The following is a 10,001-nucleotide window of genomic DNA, read 5'->3' as shown; positions in this document are numbered from 1 at the left end:
TCTATCATTTGATATTTATTTACTGGCATTTCTCCAGACCATGGAAGAATGGGTCCAATTAGTCTATTTAGTTACCTTGAAGTACAGTTTCTACAGGGAAATCAGGATACCTACTTAACTCTTTCACTTTAAGTACCAATTTTCGAACTATGAAGGTGGCTCAGAAGACACCTTAGAGAATGACAGCTGAATTTTCTGGCATCTTTTTCTGAGCATAATGTTCTGGATTTCCAGGAGATCCATGTGTGTTAATTTACTAGAATCATTCTTCTTTGTGTTGTTCGAAAGTTCACAACTTTAGCCAGTGGGAGCCCCTTCGTATTAGCTCTCGTATCCTATGACCAACCCACTAACCTTTGAAAGCTTCTTGCTTCCTGTCACAACACAGCTCAGACTCACCTGTACCATCCCTGCCTCAGTCTTGGAATCAGCTATTTGTCCAAGTGGAGAATGGTATTGGAGATTAAGATGTGACATGAGAACTACAATGGTAATGTTTGCTTCTAATGACTATAAATATTTTTTCCAAAATGGTTTTTAATAAACACTGGCAGATGAAATTTCAAAGATGTGTTCACCGGATATTTTCTGGTATAACTAGGATACTTATTAAGGGCAGATGTTTATAATATAACAACCAGTCCAAAAGTAGAATAAGGGCCTCTTTTGAAAAGTGAGAAGTCTTTTTTGTTGTTGTTGTTATAATGAAATCTTCAAAGTGACTCTTTACTTCCGAAGACGTTCGTCATTGGGAATTCGTGAGTTACAAACCTATGAAGAGATTGAAATACTGGCAGAATGTCACAGAATATAAAAGGCATAAATAAATAAAATGGGAAGGCTACGAATTCTTGGAAGGGACAATTAAATCAGCATTTTTTAAAGAGAGTGGCGTTATATATTTTGACATATTTCTTAAGGTAGAACCTGATTTGGTAGTGACTATTTCAAATAAGGTTGCATCTGTATTTCCTATATGATTTTGTAATGGAAACACTGAACTAAGAGTGACCTTCAGACTTCCAAGAAGCTCCAGATTTGTATAGGTAGATATATTTTGAACAAATCTGATTGGATCTAATATTTAAAAGACAAGTGAATTCAGCAATGAATTTCTCTGTTTGTATGACTCCTAGTCTGGATACAGCTGTAAGGACAAAGTCAACTTAAGAATCCTAGGATTTGTCTGAGAATCCGTATTTAAGTTAAGACATATATATATATATGTAAGCATTAAAGAAAACAAACTATCGAGATTTATTTATGAACATAAAGGAACAGAAAAGAGTAAGAAATTTCTTTACTTTGAGATTATTAAGCAATTACTGAATGATTAGGGCACTAGGGTATAACTTTTGAAGTGCCTTACTTTCCTATGTTCTAGTTGCAGTTAAACATTTTTTTCTCAATTCTTTACTTTTTAGGGATACCATTATCAAATTCTCAATCCACTTAACCTCTCAAGTTTTCAGTATAAGAATCTCATGGAGCAATTCCACAGGAAGCCAGACACAAGTTTGCTCAGTTTTCTTGCCAAGACCTCCCCGTGTTTCTGCCTCTGCCACCCCTGGTGGCCTGGTGGGAAAGCTGCCTTGCTCATCCCTCAGGCCCAAGTGGGTTCAAGACTCAACGTCTCCCACCAGGGACCCTCATGATACCGAGGACTGCAAGTTGTTCCTCTGAACTCTCCCTGCTTCTAAGCGACCGTCACTCAGACCGATCTGTGACCGTGTCCACCCAGGATTTCGGGTCACCAACTATGAACAGGGAGTGGAGGAGAGCTATTGCTCATCTAGCCCTCCACACGGGGACCTGTCTTGGGGCTGCAGCCCCAAGGCAGAGAACCCACACTCTGCTGAAGATGGAGGTAGGGGGGGCAAGGCCCCTGTGGCTGCAGGGCCTCCAGCTTCTTCCATGAACAGATGACTCAAGTGGAAGCAACTTGCTTACTTATGCACTTACTCTGCCAGGACGACTGCCTGACCCTGAGCCGACGGGCAAACATCACACATCATCCAAAGTAGACAGTGGAAACACTGCCTTCTGATTCTTCTTCACCTCATAAACTGTCTGAATTAAAAATTTTTATTTATTCTTCCGCCAAACACAACTGATTTCCATCTACAATTATTTTTTAAGGTAAGAAACAGTGAGTCAACGGAAGAAAGGCCTGTGACCTTGAGCTAGGGAAGAGTGACACTGTGACACTCGACTGAGCCGCCGGGCTGTGGGGATGAGCTTGGGCCGCGCAGGACGGGACCTGGGTCAGCGAACCTTCTCCAGGGCAGCTCTGCAGCACCGCACGCACTGCTGGTAGATGGTCTCAAAGTGAGCATTACTGCCGTGCTAGCGATCTTCAAAAATGAGTTGTTTTTGTGGCTCGTAGCTCCCAAGTAGTTCAATTTTCGCTCTACAGTTTTTAACTTGGTTACTTTTTCTATTCAAATCTCTACGGTTGCTTTCATCCATACGTAGTATACAGTCAAAAGCAGCGGCAAAGTCTTCTTTGGTAACCTGCCGGGCAACGTGACTCATGGGAGTACCATGCTTCTTCATGCAAGCCTGCCCCCGATAATCAGGAGGGTTTCCTAGTTCATACGTGGACGTCGCTGCACTGTCCATCCTCCAAGTATCTGAAACGTTTTGATCAGTTACAAGTTTCCTGAAGACTGCTTCTGCAGTGGGTAATAGACAGAGGTTACCCAGACACACGAACACCACCGACTTGGTCACCTGCTCGGCCATCCTCCCCCGGCACCAAGAAATCTTAATTAAGATTGATGCCTGAATGAATAACATTCTCGCCTTTGCATAAAAGTGAAATTAAAGACAGCAAGTCTTCAGTTCCCAGCCAATTTAGTTATTATGTATATCAGAGTTTAGCAAAATCTCAGAATAGGAGAGTTGTGCCTAAGTCCAACTTTTTTTTTTCTTATGTAGTATTTTTGTTAAAGACACAGTTCTGCAGTTCATGAAAATCTTATAATTTGAGGGCCTCATTCATCAAATGGCCAAATCTATAAGTTTGGCTAAGAGATAGAAAATGGAACTCTTTTGAGTCAGAAATTTGATCCACAATCATTACCAAATAATGTCTCCAGACTCTCTTACTTACCTTTCTCAAAAAAAAAAAAAAAAAATCAGAATATAAAAGTGTTTACATGTAATGAATGCTTTCTTTGGATTGTCCTTGAAATGGGATACTTTTCACTTTGCTAGACCTTTTCTTCTTTAAATTTCTTAGACTTTCTTGAGACAAGAAATTGTATGACTATTTCCTAGTGTCTACTATGGGCAGGGTAGTTTTTATATCTTTTTTGTTTCTTTGTTCTTTTGTGCTTTTGCATTGTTTTGTGGCTTGCAATTGGTGGGTAAATATTTCCTAGAAATTTGGAGAATAGAATGTGCAAATTGCTTGGAATAGAGATTAATTATTGTTCAAAGAAACCCATGCTCCACCTCAGACTTCTGAGCTCTGCCCACCTCCAGTCTTATTATTTCAGACATGTGAGATTAAACTCATAAGACAGAATAAAAATAAGTAAAAAAAATCATTTATGGAAGTAAGGAATACTTTCTACTTAGTGTCTAAGTTGTCCATCTGATAGAAGGACATACACTAGAATATTTAATTATTAAATAAGAAATAACTCTGGCCCTTTGCATAAAATTGAATAGCCATAGGTTGGAATTAGAGATTTTTGGCTAAACATTATTCTCTTTGATTAATATATCTTAACCGCAGGCATCTATATATCTATATTCACACTATATCTATCTATATCTCTGCTGTCTATTACTACGGGCTGAGGATTAAAAACCAAGTTATTGAACTTCTTCAACCTTAGAATTCCCTGACTTCTTCAGAGCCTAGGAAGGAGTTAGGGAACTCCACTATCCCAGGGAAGTGTTCACTTACTTTTGAAACTATTTAGTTGCTCTCTGATACATGGGTATCTTCATTTCAGAAGCTCTTGGACTCATGTTGTCTCCATGTTTTCTTTTGAAGCCATTCTCATGATTTATAAACCACATGTTTGTGTTCTGGGCAGGGTTGATGCATTGTCTTCATACCTTACACAGAAGCCTTGGTGTCAATCACACCACAAAACCTCACCAGGATGAGATCAGTTTGTTCTGAGTAGCACAGCAATAAGAGAAACTTTCCATTATGTTCCCTTTGATTCTTTAAACAACCAAAACATGGTTCATCCATAACTACTTTCTGTGATTTAAAATACTGAGGGTTTTAACAAAAATATTTACTGAATAATACTGCAAGTTAACAACAACTTACTTCTACTTTGAGAATATTTACATTCAGGATGAGAAATTATGCTACTAGAAAAGTTTTATTTTAAAACTATAAACTGTATGGAAACCTATTAATGAAAATAAACAGATTATTCTCCATGGAGTTAATGTTTTCCAAAAGTTCAATGATTTAGATTTCTCTAAGCATTATAATATTTTTAAACGCAGCTTTTCATAACTAGTGAAAAATAGAACCGAAATCACAGAATCTAAATCTCAGAGTTTTAGATATTGCAATGTTTTGCTTTGGCAATTTTATAATTATTACAATGTTCTATGGTAAGAAACGTCTTTGAAAATCTGAAAGAAAATGTATCTAAGGTCAGGTTAAGAGAGATGAACTAAATCTTCACAAATGAGATGAAGAATTGCTAAAAATTTAAGTAAGGACATTAAAATCATAAGAAAGGTTCATACAGGAATGCTTGCCCTCGAATCTAACATTTGCAAATATGTTTTATACATTTTGGGAGAATTTTTAAAGAAAATTCCAAACCAACTGCAAAGTCAACATTCTGTGAAGGATGATATAGTAATGTGAACATGTGATTGTCATCAACAATGAACTCATTAGAAAGTATTGGGAGAAATGCAAATTTCAAAAAATTTTTGACTTCCAAGATTATATTTTAAATTTGAATTGGTTTTAAATCTTAATATTACTATAAATTATAGACATATATTAATTTAACAAAGACTGTAAATTCTGTGTTCCAGGCACTGTAACAGGCATTGGGGATATAAATTAGCATAAATGTGCTATGAAGGAAATGGATTTCTATAGCAGTTAGAAGTAATTTTGGCTGTACCTAAGGAAAACCTATTAGTACTTTAAATGAGTAGTTTTCTCTTACTGAGGATTTCTGGAGTTGGGAGGCTGCTAGCTTTGGTTCAATGGCACTGAATGATAGAACCATCCTTATGGTCATTCTTTCATGCTTGCAAATTCCAGGCATTGGCATTGTGACTGCTTTAAAGATAGGTAGACAGGAGCAGGAGCTGTGCTAATGACATCTTTTCTTTCTATCAGGAAAACAAATGCTTTCCTAGATGTCATCTAACAAAATTCCATTTGTTTATCATTGGCCAAAACTTGTCACGTGCCCACTTCTAGCTGCAAAGGGAACTATAGCTGAGTATTTAGTTTTTCCAACTTCTGTGATGGAGATGGAATGGAGGAGGAGGGTGAATATCAAGTTGGGTTAGCTTATCAATAAGGTCTACTGTAACCATCTCCCCTACTTGAAAAGTAATACCTGATACATGATAAGGAAGCCAACTGTATTTTTCAGCAACTACTGAGTGACATGATTGATAACCTCTTATATTCTCTAGCTATTGTGGTATAACAGGAAGAAGGGCTCTACTAGGAAGTTAGAATAAGCCTGTGAAGTAAGAGTAGAAGTTACTGCAGTAGAATTTCTGTGTATTTTTAAAGGGAAGAGGGTAATTTTAACATGTAATAAAAGAATTACCTTTTTTTTTTTAAAATTTATTATTTATTTATTTATTTATTTATGTCTGTGTTGGTCTTCGTTTCTGTGCGAGGGCTTTCTCTAGTTGCGGCAAGCGGGGGCCACTCTTCATCGCAGTGCGCGGGCCTCTCATTATCGCGGCCTCTCTTGTAGAGGAGCACAGGCTCCAGATGCGCAGGCTCAGCAATTGTGGCCCACGGGCCCAGTTGCCCCGCGGCATGTGGGATCTTCCCAGACCAGGGCTCGAACCCGTGTCCCCTGCATTGGCAGGCAGACTCTCAACCACTGCGCCACCAGGGGAGCCCTACCTTTTTTTTTTTGTCTTTGAATTTGTGGGAGTTAAATGCATATATTTTAAACATTTGTTCACTAGAAAGTAGGGAACTGTTTATTTTTATTTTTTTGGCTGCATGGGCTCTTCATTGTGGCCCGTGGGTTTCTCTAGTTGTGGCGTATGGACTCCAGAGCATGTGGGCTCAGTAGTTGCAGCACACAGGCTTAGTTGCCCCGTGACATGTGGGATCTTAGTTCCCTGACCAGGGATGGAACCCACGGCCCCTGCATTGGAAGCATGGAGTCTTAACCACTGGACCACCTGAGAAGTCCCCGGGAGCTGTTTTTTTTTTTTTTTTTTTATGTTTTCTATTCAAATAAGCTGGAGTTAGGTATTATTTTATCTTAAAAAACTATAAATAGGGGGTGTTACTTCAGTTAATGGTAGAGTAGCTTGTATTAGACAAACCGTTATGCAGAGAAGAATAATAAATTCTTGGTGAAGTAAAAAACATCTAGTTGAAGGCACTGGAGAGTGACCAAAAGCAGGCAGAAACAGGAGTATAGACACTTGAAAAGGGAAACTGCTCTGGGTGCGTTTTACATTTATGAATTTTCTGCCTGAGGTCATTCTCTTTGAGAGTGACATGGAATGGCTGGAATTCAAGCAGAAATTTGCAGTCTTACTGGCTGGAGGAGTCAAAGAATGGAGTTTGATATTGCCAAGGTAGAAGATAAGTGAGGAAAAGGCTTTCTGGAAAGGGAGCTAATTGAGGTGGAGGCCCCCAAACCAGCAGATAAACCCCACTTTGATTGGTCTCTGAACTATGCATACATGGGGGAATGCAGCAGACTTGCCAGAAAGCAAAACTGAGTAGACATTTCAGCTGCTTACAGAAGAGCCAGAGTTTGGAATTTGAATCCAATCAAGTTAACTGACTACTAGAACAAAAATCAACACTATAGGAAAAACTGACAGAATCCAGGATATTAAAATGCATAATTCATAATGATCAGTATGAATTGAAATGTAAAGAAACAGGAAAATGTGACCCACAGACAAGATAGAAAGTAGTAAGGAGAAACCAACCACAAGATGACTCAGATATTTGAATTAATGGAGAAGTTTTTTTTTTAAGGCTGTTGTAAATATTTTCATGGGTTGGAACAAAAATATTTCATAATGAATGAACAGATGGAGAATCTCAGCAGAGAAATGGAAATTATAAAAGAAGACCAAATGGAAACTATAAAACTGAAAATACAGTATTTGAAATGAAAAATTTGAACTGAATGGGCTTAATACGAGATTGGAAATTAGTGAATGTGAAGAGAAGTCAATAGAACAGGGGAAAAACTAGGAGAAAAAAAACCCAGCTCAGGTCTTACAAAATGTATTGCTTAAATGATAAGAATTGAAAGTTGAAATTACTCTTTGATCCATGGGCTAAGGAATAGATGTTGTGTTAGCAGGCATGAAAACATTAATCTCATTGTATATCTCCATCAGATCCCTCAGGTGACCCGGTGCATTGTCAATGAGCAGTAATATTTTGAAGAGGATTTTTTTTTCTGAGCAGTAGTTTTCGGCAGCGGGCTTAAAATATTCAGTAAACCATGTAGTAAACAGACGTGCTGTTATCCAGGCTTTATTGTTGCATTTATAGAGCACAAACAGAGTTAAGTTAGCACAATTGTTAAGGGCCTTAGAATTTTCAGAATGGTAAATTGGCTTCAACTTAAATTCACCAGCTGCATTAGCCCCTAACAAGAGAGTCAGTCTGTCCTTTGAAACTTTGAAGCCAGGCATTGACTTCTCCTCTCTAGCTATAAAAGTCCCAGATGGAATCTTCTTCCAATAGAAGGCTGTTGTGTTTACATTGAAAATCTGTTGTCTAATATAGCTACCTTCATGAATTATCTTAGCTATATCTTCTGGACAACTTGTTACAGCTTCTACATCAGCTTCTTCACTTTGCACTTTTATGTTATAGAGATGGCTTAAACCTCATGAACCAACCTCTGCTCGCTTCAAACTTCCTCACCTCTCTCAGCCTTCATAGGCTTGAAGAGAGTTAGGGCCTTGCTCTGGATTCAACTTTGTCTTAAGGGGGTTGTTGTGTCTTAAGGGGGTTTGATCTTCTATCCAGACTGCTAAAACTTTCTTCATATCAACAAGAAGGATGTTTCACTTTCTTAACATTCATTAGTTCACTGAAGTAACACTTTTAATTTCCTTTAAGAACTTTTCCTTTGCATCCACAACTTGGCTAACTCTTTGGTGTAAGAAGCCTAGCTTTCAGCCTGTCTTGGCTTTCAATATGCCTTCCGCACTAAGCTTGATCATTTCTAGCTTTTAATTTAAAGTAAGAGACATGCAACTCTTCTTTTCACTTGAACACTTAGAGGCCATTGTAGGGTTATTAATCGGCCTAATTTCAATAATGTTGAAATTAGGGAGGCCGAAGGAGAGGGAGTGAGATGGAGAAATGGCCAGTCAGTGGAGAAGTCAGAACACACACAATTATCAGTTAAATTTGCCATTGTATATGGGTGCAATTCGTGGTGTCCCAAAATAATTACAGTAGTAACATCAAAGATCACCATAGCATATATAATTATAATGAAAAAGTTTGAAATATTGTGAGAATTACAAAAATGTAATGCAGAGGCCTGAAGTAAGCAAAAGCTGTTGGAAAAATTGCACCAATAGACTTGCTAGATGCAGGGTTGACACAAACCTTCAATTTATAAAAAATACAATATCTGTGAAGCATTATAAAGCAAAACACAATAAAGCAAGGTATGTTTATAGTCTAAAATGCATGTAACTGTAAGACTAGAATGAAAAAAAAAATAGTGAGAGAACACAAGAAGTATGTGAAGACATCATGCCTAAAATTTTTCCAAAACTGGTGAAAAACATAAACTTAAAATCCAAGAATTTTAGCAAAACCCAAGAAGGGTAAATGCAAATAATGCCACACCTAGGAATATCATAGTCAAACTGGTGGAATCCAAAGATACAGAGAAAGTCTTGAAAGTCACTTGAAAATATTGACTCATTACATATGACTCATACATATTACAATGATGCATGTAACTGCTGACAGTGATATATACATAACTGTTCCTTATCAGAAACAATGGCGGCCAACAGACAATGAAGCAGCATATTTAAGTGCTGAAAACTAAGAAGAAAATGTTCTGTCAATCCAGTGTTATGACCAGTGAAAATGTTTTTTTAAAGTGAAGGCAAAATTAAGAAATTTTCAGGCTTAAAATAAAACTGAATTAGTCACAGCAGTCCTGCATTACAAGAAATGATAAGCAAATTCTTCAGTCTGAAGAGAAATGACTATCTAGAAACTCAGATCTACAGAAGGAATTGAATGGCACAAGAAATAGTAAATATGTGGGTAAATATTACAAATTTTTCTTCTTTTAATTTCTTTAAAAGACATATGACTATTCAAGGCAAAAATTATAACACTGAATGGTGAAGTTTATAATGTATGTATGTATAACATATATGACAACAATAACACAAAGTCTGAGGTGGGGAGTGTAAATAAAAGTATAATATTTTTACATTTGACGTGAAGTAGTACAAAATTAACTCTATGTAGACTGTGAAAATTTAAGGATGCACATTTTAATCCCTACAGATTCACCAAAAATAATGCAAAGAGGTATAGCTTCTTAGCCAATAAAAAATTTTAAATGGAATACTAAAAATATTCAAATCTGTTAAATATAGGCAGAAAAATAGGAGCAAAGGAAGAAAAAACAAATAGTGCAAATAAAAAAAAATCAGAGTACTAGATCTAAGTGCAACTGTTTCAATAATTGCATTACATATAAGTGGATTAACATTCCAATGAAAAGAGGTTGTAAGACTAGATAAAAAGGCAAGACTCAATTATATGCTGTCTATGA

The 10,001-nt window shown here is 37.1% G+C and overlaps 1 protein-coding gene across 1 annotated transcript; it reads right to left on the bottom strand.

The window, feature by feature from the left end:
• Positions 1–2,346: 2,346 nt before the first annotated feature.
• Positions 2,347–2,745, bottom strand: LOC132376448 (low molecular weight phosphotyrosine protein phosphatase-like). Its single transcript, XM_059942105.1, has one exon. It carries the CDS (start codon positions 2,743–2,745, stop codon positions 2,347–2,349), a length of 399 nt encoding a protein of 132 aa, XP_059798088.1.
• Between the last annotated feature and the right edge of the window lie 7,256 nt (positions 2,746–10,001).

Source organism: Balaenoptera ricei, chromosome 12, assembly GCF_028023285.1.
Source record: "Balaenoptera ricei isolate mBalRic1 chromosome 12, mBalRic1.hap2, whole genome shotgun sequence".
Classification (NCBI taxonomy): domain Eukaryota; kingdom Metazoa; phylum Chordata; class Mammalia; order Artiodactyla; family Balaenopteridae; genus Balaenoptera; species Balaenoptera ricei.
This window is presented reverse-complemented; position numbering and strand designations above follow the sequence as displayed.